This window comes from Protopterus annectens, chromosome 1.part0 (genome assembly GCF_019279795.1).
Source record: "Protopterus annectens isolate FY-2018-M chromosome 1.part0, PAN1.0, whole genome shotgun sequence".
In the NCBI taxonomy this organism is placed as follows: domain Eukaryota; kingdom Metazoa; phylum Chordata; order Ceratodontiformes; family Protopteridae; genus Protopterus; species Protopterus annectens.
In genome coordinates, this window is record NC_056725.1 from 1,536,658,608 (window position 1) to 1,536,672,651 (window position 14,044).

Sequence of the window (14,044 nt, forward strand, 5' to 3'; positions counted from 1 at the left end):
CTGGCTGGGCTACATAATCAGAGAGCTCCTCGATGTCCCTTTTCATGTAGTCCAAGGAGGTACGTCTCAGGTCGTTGACACCAGCGTGGACAATGACTGAGTCGTACTTGTACCTGCTGTTGAGAGACCCGAGTGCTTGCGTTATGTGGCGGATTCTAGCGCCCGACAGGCAGCTTACTGTGACCTTCTCCTTACTCAGTCTGGTGAGCGGGACGTCAGTGTGTCTGACTATGGAATCACCAATGACAAGTGTGTCTGGCATTTTGTTTGGCCTTAAGGGCTGTAACTGTTTGACACTCTGACTGTGTGGTCTATGTGTTGCATGTGTTGGGTCGTGAGGTGGTAGTTGTTTGGGTGTCTGCTTTGGTGGCCTCTGCTGTTTTGGTAAATTTTTGATCAGAGCCTCCGAGTATGTCTTTGTGTGAGTATGTGTATGATTTGAAGTTGTGATGGTACCATGTGTGACTGGGTATGTATTGTGTGTGGTTACCTTCTCCTCCTCCTGTCTGGTCTTGCCAGTCCTATGTTGAGAGAGCTCAGCCTCCAGTTTGGCCATATAGTTGCATCTCTCGCATGTATTTGTGTTTTGTGGGAGAAGGAGAGGATTGTTCTGTGTACATGAGGCAATTGTAACATTGCCTCAATATTCCCAGGTTCACCAGTTGAGCTGGAGAGGACACTAGCAACTGATCCCTCGACATACTAGAAGTAGTAGATAAAGAGACTTTCAAAGGACTCCGGGGGAAGTGGGTTTTAGGCTGGTGGGGTACTATCTATAATAAGAGTGCTTTATCAAGGTGCAAGTACTGTAGGAGTAAGTGCTAGGCTTTACAGATAGAGAATAGTCTACTTGGGAATCAAGTAGAGATGAACTTTTCAGTTATAGGATATGCTGGTTAGATCAGCAGTACAGCTTGAGGAAGGTAGTTCTAAGGGAAAATTTGAAGAGTGGAATTTAGATGTCCCGAATAGTTTAACCTTGTTTAACCGCTGCTGCTCTTGTGTGCAACAGTGGCAACTCTGCGCTAACGCGCGTTTAGCGTGTTTTATAGCAGGGGGCTGAAGGGAGCTAGGAATTGGCCCAAAACGACCAATGGACTACTGGTTTCTGGCTGAAACTTCACCAAATCGGACAAAAAGGCCGCTCAGTGCTTCCCACTCCCACTGGTAAGCAAAGAAACTTCCCTCCTTCCTAATAAGGCAATGGGTCAGTAACAGGAACTAAAAACAAAGCCCAGGGATCAGCAACTCTGAAACTGGACTACTCTAGTTCAGTAAGGCGGGAAAACAAGAGATTTTTTGTTTTATTACAGAGATAAGGAAAAAAACAGACAGTAAATGCTGTAAATCGGCTAGCGCACTTTAGTGTGTAGCCTACAGAAACAATTTGCAACAATTAGTAACTTAAAGTGCAATAAACAGTGTAAAATGCAGAAATCACTTAAAGTAGCAGTAAAACAGGCGAAATGCAGTCGCTAGCTTAATAACAGTGGGAAATCCACAAAAAATACTTATATCTGGTAGAAAGTCACTCTTTTAGCTCTCTGCTGCTTGGATCACTCTGCAGGCCACCACAAGGATCTGTGCTGAGTTGGTACAAGCTGGAAAACGCGTGTTTAGCGTGTTTTATAGCAGGGGGCTGAAAGGAGCTAGGAATTAGCCCAAAACGACCAATGGACTACTAGTTTCTGGCTGAAACTTCACCAATTCGGACAAAAAGGCTGCTCAGTGCTTCCCACTCCCACTGGTAAGCAAAGAAACTTCCCTCCTTCCTAATAAGGCAATGGATCAGTAACAGGAACTAAAAACAAAGCCCAGGGATCAGCAACTCTGAAACTGGACTACTCTAGTTCAGTAAGGTGGGAAAACAAGAGATTTTTTTTTTTTTACAGAGACAAGGAAAAAACAGACAGTAAATGCTATAAATGCTTTTAAGCGGCTAGCACACTTGAGTGTGTTAGCCTACAGGTAAAATTAAGCAACAAATAACTTTTTAAGAGTGCAAAACAGTTAATCAACACAAAAACAGTTTAAATAGAATGCAGAGCTGTATAAACAGGCTAAGATGCAGTCGCTAAGCAGTAAATATTCAAAAGCCAGAAAAAATACTTAAATCAGTTATAGCAAATACAGTTATAACAAATGCTCTGAAATATACTGTATATTTCCAATATGTTTGAGAAGGACAGTCAGAACACAAAAAGGTTCAGGCGAAAAAGAAAAAAAAAGTTTTGTTTTACTTTTTGAAAAGGGAAAAAGGAGGAACAGAAGGCCTTATCAAATGTTCTCTCTGTATTAAGAAGAATGAGCTAATGACACTAGACTGGGGGGTGTGTCACAGTAGGGGCGGGCAACTGCAAAGCCACCAAGTATAAGAGCAAGACACCAACAGGGAGGGTGGGACAAAATAGCCTAAGAAAGCACTACAGTGTCAAATGAAAGTTTTTAAACAGATAAGGATTTGTGAAGATTCTGAATAGACAAAGTGCTTTACATATATTAAATTATAAAAACAGTAATCTGTAAAAATAATCAAAAGATACTTATATTTTGTAGCTCAGTTGCAGTCAAACAACTTCTCCAGCCTGCACTGTGTGCAAAGACACCAAAGTTAGGGCAAGACCAGATCAACAACTTTTTTTTTTTAAAGAACACAAAAGAACCAGCCCCCACTAGCCAAGAGATAATTACACAGAGTAAATGTTTCAGTTTATACAATAGCCTAAGACAGCAAAGCACTATAGAGTCAAATGAAAGTTTTTAAACAGATAAGGATTTGTGAAGATTCTGAATAGACAAAGTGCTTTATATATATTAAATTATAAAAACAGTAATCTGTAAAGGCTCCAGGGCCATTAGCCTAGTACACACCTATGAACATTGAGATGAAAGCAATAAAATGTCTCATTAAACTCAAGATGTTACTTGTTGTCCTAGTATCAAACAATAAATGCCTACTTCACATGAAAACAGCCTATGGTAAATTGATAACAAAGCACTCAGTAATTAATTGGAAGTGGAATGGAACTCACTCTCTCAACAAGTTACATCAGTCTCAATTACAGTTAAAAAAACACACTGTGCAAAAACTACCTCAGCTTATTAATACTGCAACTCATGTAACAACATTTAATAAAAGTGTCAGAGTTTACTCAGCAGAAGTCTTGTACGTTAAAAAATGCTTACTGAGATTTTATATTACAAATGTGTTTTTTCTTCCCATAGCTATTATTTCTGGACTTGTGTTTGTCTTTACAGCTTGTAGTCCATTCGGGACCTGTCTGTGGTGTTTCAGTCCTACTCTTTGCATGTTATTAACTGATTACTCCATTCATCCTAGCATACACTTAAATGAGTGCATAAACTGTGGCGTTTAGTACAAATGTACAGAAAATATGAAAATCTGCTAACAGCCACAAAAAGAAAGTTTACAAAACTATAAAAAAAACTGTGTATAAACATTGTGCATACAGAAAACATACAAAAACGATATATATATATATATATATATATTATATATATATATATAACTTCATGTAAAATGTCACTGACTAGTAACATTCTATGTATTTTGCCACCTTTTCAAATGCCCAGAGGGGGATATTTTTGGTACAAACATCAGATTTTGCAGGGCAAAACATACCCATGGCCAGTACATAGGACAGAATTTCACTTTTTGCCTGAATAAAAGCTTATTCTTGTAGCATTTTAGTTGCTCATTCTGTTTCTTATAACATTTAGGTGTTTCATATACAGAATAACTGTTTTATGCAACTATTACATAAACTATAGGAAATATTTTTGTTATAAAATCTCAGTACATTTGTCATTTTTTTTTTCAATTTCTTGCAGGACACAACTGCCAAGAGGCCTACCTCTCAAGTGTACCTCATTGTGAGGAACGTACCTCATTTGGGGTCTTAAAAAGTTCATGTTCCCCGAAATTCCTCAAAGATCCACATTGAGTCTGTCACACATTCAGTGTTAGGAATTTTTTTAAGTGAAATCCATGGTAAATTGAAATTAATCATATTAATTCATTAAAGGATCTTCTTTATAAGTAAAACCAGCATATTTTAACCATCCTATGACCTTCCTAGCTGAAGTTGTTAGTAAGCCATTAGTATGTGTTCCACATTTTGCCCATTTGTTCCACATTATGAAGGTGAGTGTTCCTCATTTTGGCGATGGAAGGTTGAGAGCTATGCAAAGAGGGCCTGTCCCTCAGGCGGTAATCCTGGTGTATTTTGCTCAGGACCTTTTAACAACTAGACTTCCAATAAGCTCCCACGTTCACGCTTCCACACAATCTACTAACAAACCAGTAGTATAACTTCTGTAGTTAAGAATTTTATATAGGGCTTTCCACGTTTTTCTCTGAAAAAATATCCCTCAACATTCTGCAAAGTTTGTCTAGGTCACTTACGTAAATAAATGAATTTAGCAAGAACATCGTAAAAAAAGTAATTTGTGTGAGTGCGCGCGCGTTGTCGCCTCACAGTAAGAGGTTCTAAGGTTCGATTCTCGGCTGGGGTGCCTTCTGTGTGGTGTCTGCATGTCCTCCCTGCGTTCGTGTGGGTTTCCTCCGGGTGTTGCGGTTTCTTCCCACGTTACAAAGACATTAACCTGGAGGAGAATTTCTCCCCGGGCCTTCGCTGAAAATTGGCTTCGTTCCAAGTTGGACTTTCCCCGCTTAAATAATGTTAAAAATAAATGTATATAAATCAGAAGTAATTATTTTTGCGACGTTTTTGTTGAATTATTGTATTTACGTACTACAGCATACTAACTACAGAATATCTTTTATTATTGTTTATGATGGTTTTCCTGGTTGTGGTTGTCGGTTTAACATTATGAATTAAACAACGTTTTTGAACGAACAAATAGCTGCTTACAATAAAAGGCACATTAAAATAAAATACACAGCAGTGCCCAATTACCTGTTTTAAAGGCAATTACATCTGCACACAATTCTTTTTCCCCTAAATCGAGAAAAAAACTGTAGTTCCCTGCGATTTAAGACGTAGGCTCAGTACCCAAGCACGTGATTAAAGTGGAGTGTGTATCGGTTACCGTGGCCACCTTGCCATGGCAACAGAACATCTGTACACCAGTGTGAAAGACTTGCACTCACTATTAAGTGTAGATCAGCTGCGAGCATGTCACAACAAATTGTAATAACCTGTGTACACAGCCGGCAAATTGACACCATCTTAGTCTGTTATGAAGCAAAAACGCAATGCTACAAATTAAAATGCCACCTCTTTCTTCTATAGCGGAAGACTTTGGAGAAGTTCTTTCAACGAATGACGCCATCACTATGGCGACCAAAACATCAACTTCAGTACGTGGGGATGGGGGTTGTGCATTAGAGGTCTTATAAATCTGTAATCATAACACAAGACATATATTTGACAGTTAGCAACATTAAATAACACAGTACCGTTGGAATGCTGGACTTGTAATAGGGTATTGCAAGTGTAGAATATTTAGCCAGGTACAACAGGAATCCCCACTAACTGGACGCGTTGTTTCTGCGTTTACGTGGTACGGATCTTTTTTATCCTCCCAAATTTAGCAGTAGTGGGTGAGTATGAACTTTTGTTTCATGTAGTTTAATGTTTAGCAATAATAGGCGAGATGTCTTTGTTTATGTGGCGAAGATGCAAGCAAATTTTACTAGTCTCGTTTAACCAGCTTCAGAAGCCCACTATTTTTTCTGGATTTGGTGCAGTTTCTGTAAAATCTACACACTGGTTTTATTATTCTCTTAATGTTCGTTAGTTTCTGACTCCAGCAAACCATTTTTTATCCCGAGGGATAGTATGGATGATGATTAAACAGAATAGGAGAGTGACTTGCATTAAGATAATAAGCAGTCTGTTTTTGTGTTTCTGGTAAGTGTGTGTTACTGTAAACCAGCATGTTGGCACAGTGTGAGGGGACTACAAGAGGCAGTTTGCTCCATAAACAGCTTTTATTCTTGTGGGTTGGATTCGGACGAGGGTGCTTATCCGCGTGCACGACATAGTTGAACGCTTGTTAATATGGCACGCTATTTATTATTATTACTTTGCAACACCAACTGTTTTAAGACCGTTTCAGTTATCATCTGCATGGCCAACTGCAGTGCAAAACCTATGCAAACTACTAGCGTAATTTTACTATACATACTTCCTGAAACGATAGCTTAACTTAAATATGTGCGTTACTGCAGCTACTATTGCAAAATTGTATTTGGTGCAGGATTCTGCATTTCAAATCATGGGTACTTTTCCGTTAAACCCCTACCACTTTAGGGTGCTGGTATTTCAGAAACACTGGCTTCTTTGGATACATACACTACAGCGGTTGGGACAACGAACAAGTAGGATTTTGCAGAAACTGAGACACAAAGGGGATGCTCGCCGACAGCTGAAGTTACTTCTGCTGGGTGACTGATCGGCAAGTGTGCATGGTACTGCATTTGACATCATACGACTTGCTATGTTGTTCACGTATGTGTATTACTGCAGGTATTACATGTCAGTGTTTTCGCGACTGATAATGTTTAAAGAAAGTGAGCTAGGTAAAGTTCGGCCCTGTATTGATTGTCAGTCCCTGATTATCACCTGTTCTGAAACATGGCCTGGACAATCTGTGAGGAGATGCCCCCCCCTTCTTCACCTGTTGTTTTCTCAATAGTTTGGACACACCGCTCTTTGTTTTAGTGGCCCTTTCAGTTGTGGAACCGTAATAACACATCAGTGTTTGTATTTGCTGCCGGTCCTTTACCTGTATAAAAGAAGGTTTGTACTGGTTTTCCCCACTTGACAGTTCAACTGTTGTTCATTGTATGCCGAATGAAGTGACATTGTGTAGGTAGGGTTGCCACCTTTTCAAATGGCCAAAGTGGGACATTTTTGGTACAAACATCAGATTTTACAGGCCGACACATACCCACAGTCAGTACAAAGGTTAGAACTTAACTTTTTTGCCTAAATAAAAGCTTATTCTTGTAGCATTTTAGTTGCTTATTCTGTTTCTTATAACATTTGGGTATTTTAGATACAGAATAACTGTTTTATGCAACTACTACATAAAATATAGGAAATAATTTTGTCCTAAAATCTCAGGACATTTGCCATTTTTACAATTTTTTGTCAGGACACAACTGTCCAAAGAGGGACTGTCCCTCGCCAAGTGGGACAGGTGGTAACCATGGGTGTAGGACGACTGTTTCAGTTGTCTGTCTTGTTACCTGTTTAGCTTTGAGTTATAGAGTGCTGCTTCACTTGTGTAGAAATAGCGGCAAGAAGACAGCAGCGTGCGGTTTTAACGGAAAACGGTTTAATCTTGCCTTTATTTCGTTTTATTTATTACCCTTATTCAAAAGTGTACTCTACCTTACAGACAGTCATGCTTGAGCCGCCGCGAAGTGTATTTGTAGAAAGGTTCGGCAAAGGAAGCTTTGTGTGTATTTTTACCACCGCGAACTGGTAGGTGTAGTTTAACGGAAAAGTACCCAAAAGATTAATAGCTTTCAGCGTTCCTTCTTTAAAATGTTTAACAGTGCATGTCACAGTAGGCAACAAATGTCCAAAATGTGGAATGCTTACTAATAACTTCAAATAAGAAGCTCAGAGTAAGTAACAAAAACTGCGCTGGTGGTGCTGCGGTAGCGTTGTCGCCTCACAGTAAAACGTTGTTGTGTTCGATTCTCAGCTAAAGCGTCTTCTGTGTGGAGATATGCGTGAATGAGTGTACCTTCGTTGAAGGTTGTACGTCAGGGCTGGCAACTCGGTACGTAAAAATTTACTGCCAATCATTAGCGGACCGGAGTTCCGCTGTGGCGACCCCTGACGGGGAAAAGCCGAAAGATACAACAACATCAACAAGTTAATACACCCCAACGGCTTTTACAATGAATTATTATTACGTGTTATGATTTTGCAATGAATATTTGTTAAAAATGTAATAGTGAATATGTAATAAATCATTTCAATGTGGAAAAATGAGTATTGTAGGACTTTTAGAACTTAAAATGAGGAACTTTTTACATAATGAAGCACAGTCGAGAGGTATGATTAGTGCTTCAGTTGGTGCTTTCCTGAAAAATAAAATATAACCGATGTTCTTCAGATTTTATTTTATTTTACATTTGTTGACCGGGCTAGTCTAACCGGATATATGTTCATTTTCAGTAGAGGCCCCGGGGAGAAAAGCTCCACATAAAAGACCAGAGCAAACAGAACATTACAACTTCAGTTACAGATTACTTGCCAGGCAAAACAGGTTACATGGTAACTTAGCATTCATGATAGTAGAACAAAATAGAAACTTCCCTTTTTTTAATAATAATAAATAAAAATAATAAAAACAATAGTAGAAGAAAAGAGTATTCAGAAGGATGTGGGAGATTCCCAAGTCAAAGTTATATGCGTGGCACAGGAGAACAGACTAGTTCTAAACAAGATTGGGAGAATTGGGTAAAGGCAGTAACTCATCTATAAGGCAGTGACATGTCCATCCCAACTTAGAAGGTAGTTAGATGTCATCGTATTGATCACTTCTGTAGCAGCTTTAGCTATGTGAATTATATCCTGCATAGGATTTAACAGCCAGCCAGCTTCCAAAGCTTCAGAGAACTCTCCGCGTGCCTAGCTGTTTTGACTAAACAATTACTTGGGTGCCAAGCCCTTTGGAGTTTGTCTGCCACCCAAGAAGAGTATGCTTCTCTAAGACTTTTAAGGCTTGATGGTCATCATATACTGTTCCTTTAGGTTCATAGCTATATACTAGGGTAATGACAACCATGTTTTTTTTAAGCCGAGCCATGCATTCCCCCCATTTGTGTCCCTACTTTTTTTTGGACACACGGAGCCTACAGTGTAATTAATGTTTAACGAGATACTGGCAAGCAGTTCAGTGAAAATAAATAAGACTGAAACTGATGCACCCCCAGCAGCGTTAGTACTAAATATAACAATGTACAATTTATTTTTTTTAGTGTAGCCAATCCATGTTTTCTTAAGACTAAGAATAATTACTACAAGCATCTGGGAGGGGAAGATAGATAAGTTAAGAACATATAGCAATCTATGCAAGTGTGAATTCAGGCTCTTACATGCACTTTAGCTTGGTTAGCCATAACTTCCTTAACTTCAGGTTATGTAATGCCTGGTTGCAACTAGTGATTTGGGGTAACTGCTCCAATCTGGAGGAGTAAACTTTCTTTTTGAAAATTTGTATGATGTTTTATTTGTTTGCTGTGAATTAAAAAGTGATGAGGGTTTTGAAAATATATGTAGGCTTATGATTTGAGTGTTTTTATTGTTGCAAAAAGTCTTGGAAAAGGTGACAGTATTTCAGACAGAGATGAGAAGAAGCAACTACATGCAAGTTGCAAGTTGGAAACATATCTTCAAGAGAACTGTTGGGTATAATGTGTGTGAGTAATACATTTTTTATCAAAATAACCGCTTTGTTAGTATCAACATGGAATGTAAATGGGCCTTATAGTGACAAAAAGCTAAGAGTATTGAATTATATTAAGACGTAGGATAAAAATAGCAATTTTACAGGCTACTTATTTGGCTAGAAATGAACCTGTGAATGAAACAAAGAAAGGGTTCCAAGGTAGACATTTAGCAGAATAGCAAGGAGAAAGGAAAAGAGGAGCAGTACTGACTGTGAGAAGGGCTCCAATAAATAAAATACAGTAATGGTAGATTAGTGGAAGTTAGGCATTATGGGTGGGGAATATTATACTGGTATGTATATAAATACATGTATTTCGTGTAAAACTGATATTATGGATCTTAGAAAAATCTTAAGAGAAATTGTAAGCTTTTAACAGGGACTAGTTTTATGGGTGGGAAGTGGAACCTGATTCGAAATAGTGTTGATACACTGGAGGACCTAGAAGAGAAACTATAACACAAGAGGGTAGGTTTCAGAATAAATATGTGAAAACATTTGGTATAGAAGATTTGAATTCAGTAGCTGGAACTTTGACAACATTTGCATATTATCCTCCAAAATAAAGTAACTGGGCTAGACTGGATTAAAATTACATTTCCAATGCATATTTGCATTTAATTGAAAACTTTGAGACCCATCCAAAAACTATATCCGATCATACACCTACAAAAAAGATGCAGAACAATGATGTAAAATGAGTCACTGCCTCTTTCATACTTATCCATTAAAAAGACAGGTGGTTAAAGAATAGTATTGGATATGATCTGAGAGTTACTGGGGAAAATAGAAATTACTTTTGAAGGAATGACTAGTGAATGGAATAAAATACAACTTTAGAGCTTAAACATGGTAGATAGAGAAATAATTATTGAAGGAAGTAACAGGAATTATTTAGAGGGGTGACAAATGTTAAAGTATTGCAGAAATAGGGAAAGCAACTGCAGAGTGCTAATGTGAAATGAGGGAATATTTTGGTAATATGCATGAGTTTAGAAAGGTTGCTGTCAAGCAACTAGTTTTGATAACAACTCTGCAGTAAAACCTTTTAGTGCATTGACTTGGGTAACAGATGAGAGAAAGAATTGTAACCAGAATTAGGTAGCCTATGAAATGAAAAATAATCCGAAATCCTATAAAAGTATTAGAAATACAGTTCTGAAATTTTATCAAAATTATTTAAAATTAAGAGAAGTGGACAAGCAGAGCAAGGCCCAAATGGAAATATTTATGAAAGGCTTAATCATGCCAAGGTTAGAGGAAAATGAGGATCCATAGTTAATTGCCAAGATAGAATGAGATTAGATAACAGTGATGTATAATCATTCAACAGGGATGTCTCCAGGAACAGATGGCATTGCTGTGGAAATCTGGAAGTTAGGAGGGAAGAAAGTGCTAAGGATCTGGAAGGTTTTGCTTAACAATATTTTAAAAGGAGGGAAGCACCAGCATCTTGGAAGAAGGTTGTGACTGCATTACCAAAGAAGGTAAAGGGCCTTCAGATCTGAGTTCATATAGAACGATTTCAGTTTTAAACATGCTTATAAGTTGATTGATGTGATCAGTGTGGTTTTTGTAGAGGGAAACAAACGTTTAAAGATTATTAATAGAGTGTTGATGATCCAGGTTCATGGGCATCCCTTTCATGTGCTAAATTATATATGTACACCACTTAAGTCCATAGGTTTTGTGAACAAGCTCAAGCCTATTGGCAGTCAAGGAGATTGGTGCCCAAGAGTAGTTTGTTGGAACCTGATGCTCATGTGGTCATCCACTTTCTTCTTGAAGCATGACTTCATGGGTTAAGTATAATTGAGAGCAGAGCTTGTTCCATGAATGTGGGAGTCTTGTGAGATATGATGCTTTCACTTTTTATGGTATGGTTGATATTATTATTGAAGCTTAGTGTTCTCTCGTGTTTAGATTACGTTTTTTTTCCTAAGCAAAGAGTTTCAGACACTAAAAATTCCTTTAGTGATGTGCATGTCTGAAGAAGGCAGTAACGTAAATATGAGAGGGAGAGAGAGCTGCTGCAATCTGACCTGCATCTTCTCCATTTGCACGAGATGGCATGTAAGAACAGGATAAAGTATTCTGTAACTGTTCTGATAAATGTATAGTCTAAGCTGTTGTAGGGCCACTGCCTTGGGTATTAGAGTTAAATAGGGGCTTTATGACAGCTTTTACTCTATTGGTGGCCAATGAAGAGGCAGGAATTGTTTTAAACAGTGTCATAAGTATGCTTATCGTAGAGGGGTGCTGAGATAAGTTGTCACATGCTTTAGTACAGCACACCACATTCTCCACAAAACGACGAGGTAAAATAATTTACAATTATGATGAATTATAAATACCAGCAGTGAAGGTTAATAAATATTTTTGAGGTTTAATTAAAGTCTCATTGTGCTATTATTGATTTTGTAGCTACTAGCCAAAATTTAAGCCACATTTCTGGCCTGAGTATTTTAATTTTTGGCCTTTTATTTTATGTTTTTAGTTGAAAATGACTGTTTATTTGTATGTTTGTGTTTAACTGTAGTGCTTGAAGAAAACTGATTTTTAATTAAAAATGATGTTTGTATTTATTTTAATTGCTTCTGAACTAAACATTTTGCGTACTTCATTTGAAGTTTGTGTGAACTTTTCCTATTTTAGTTTTTGTTAATTTTCTCTGTTATTCTTAATTTTGATTTTTACTGCAAATTTTAATAAGTTGATATACCGGGTTTACCTATTAGCATATTGTTTAACGACTTGTGTAAGCACTGTCAGATTTCAATAAAATCAATCATTTACTGTCAGATGACTATTAAGCATATTGCATGTTTGTAAAAATTACTACTCAGAAACAGACTGATTGAAATAGGGCCTAAACATGTTGCACTAGATTGAAAGACTTCTGGAAAACTGTTTCTGTTAAGACAGATAATTCGGGAGAAGCTTGTAACTTTCCTCCCAGAAGAGCATTGATTGCATCTATCCAGTCACCTTTGTAGTTATTTGTTGTAAATTATGTTGTAGAAAATCCTGAAATTAGTCAATGTAAAACATTAGCCAGTGAGATTGAACAAGTGTCAGTTGATCAATGTACAGGGCAGAAATCAGTCCAAGACTTTATAGTAGAAAATAATGGTTTAGAAAAAAGAATTGGCAATAAAGGCAAACCATACTTCTCAAGTAATCTGGATAAAGTCTAAAATAAAGTGAGACAAAGGCACAAAAACAGAAGTATATTTTAAATATTACTCTTATAAGAAAGTAGAATAATAGGATTTGTGTTAGCATGCATGTTATGACGGATATAAAGTCTGAAACTTAAATGCATATAATTATTTAGTGACTTCATTCCTCGGTGACCTGCCAGAAAATCACAAATTTTGTAAGGAACAGATGAAAAACATAAGGCATAAATCTGAACAGTTGAGAGGTATGAGGCAAACGTGGATACCTGCTAAGAAAGAGTAGGTATAGGCAAAAGGTATTAAACACTTCCATAAAAACAAACCGAGGACTCATTACACATAAATATATTACATTACAGTGTAATTCTAAAAATAAATCAAATTAAAACAAGGCACAAAAGTTTAGGAAAAGAAAAAATAAGGAGCTTTAAGGAAGTAGTACTTGATAATCGAGTACTAGTGAATTATGTTTAGTCATGTGTCACTAACTCAAGAAGAAATAATATGGAGAAAACCAATAATATACAGGGCATTTGACCTTTATCTTGCAATAATGGGAGGAATTCTTCTTCCCCTTTCCATAAACATATTTTTTTCCCTGTGATCATAAGGAAATGTGGTGTAGAAAGTTTACTGAGTCAAAGTGAAGTTAATGTTGATGGTAGCCACACAGTACAGAATGAATCCATATGGATGGAGGTTAATACTGGAGACATAGAAGCAAAGGACATGACACCCTTTTCCAAAACAAAGAGAAAAGCTCAGGAAAGAGTGAAATTACCCACTACAGCTAATAACAGAAAGAGAATAGAGAGAAAAAGTTGTTAAAGTATGTAACTTAAATATCACTGAATTACTAGCAGCTGTGGATTGAAAGAACTAAAGTAATAGCACCATATGACCATTTACATATGTATAAGGGAGTTTTAGTATTTGGAGATTCACATGTAATGCACACGCTCAACTTTCGTTCTTTGAACAAGGAATTAATTACTGTTATAGCATTTAGAGTGCTGTACTAATATGAAAGTATCTGTACTCCAGTTGGCAACATTAGCTAAATACAGTTGAGTATATATTTTAGCAGATACAGATGACTTTTATTATCATACTATTTAGAAAATTATTAATGAAATGTATGATTTTGATATCTTTGTAAAAACAGAAATACATATTTTGTGAAATCCCTCCTAGTCCAAAACATAATTATTGAGAAATGCCAAGCTTTTTAATGCATGAATATGCTATCTACATAGGTTCATAGGTGTGTACTAGACTAATGGCCCTGAAGCCTTTACAAGCCTAGCCCATAGGATTACCCTGGCATTGTGCCACCCGACCTTAGTTCCTAGTGCCTCTGTCGAGTAGAGCCACTGGAGTGATCCCCGGGATGAATTTTTTAT

At 37.3% G+C, this 14,044-nt stretch overlaps 2 protein-coding genes across 7 annotated transcripts in view; one reads left to right on the forward strand and one right to left on the reverse strand.

The window, feature by feature from the left end:
* Positions 1-5,041, reverse strand: part of FAM227A (family with sequence similarity 227 member A) — a 1,098,330-nt gene extending 1,093,289 nt beyond the window's left edge. For 3 of the 5 annotated variants that reach the window (XM_044067970.1, XM_044067965.1, XM_044067954.1), the window contains exon 1: positions 4,941-5,036. The gene's annotated coding sequence lies outside the window, so the exon portion shown is untranslated. Of the gene's footprint in view, positions 1-4,940 lie in introns of all 5 variants that reach the window. The other 2 variants (XM_044067984.1, XM_044067957.1) reach the window with 2 other exon arrangements.
* Positions 5,042-5,162: 121 nt separating this feature from the next.
* CBY1 (chibby family member 1, beta catenin antagonist) overlaps positions 5,163-14,044 on the forward strand; it is a 380,731-nt gene continuing 371,849 nt past the window's right edge. Inside the window, exon 1 of one of the 2 annotated variants that reach the window (XM_044067987.1) lies at positions 5,163-5,344. In XM_044067987.1, coding sequence (XP_043923922.1) covers positions 5,307-5,344 — 38 coding nt within the window. In that variant the 5' untranslated portion in view covers positions 5,163-5,306. Of the gene's footprint in view, positions 5,345-5,389; positions 5,588-14,044 lie in introns of those variants that run through there. The other variant, XM_044067995.1, reaches the window with a different exon arrangement.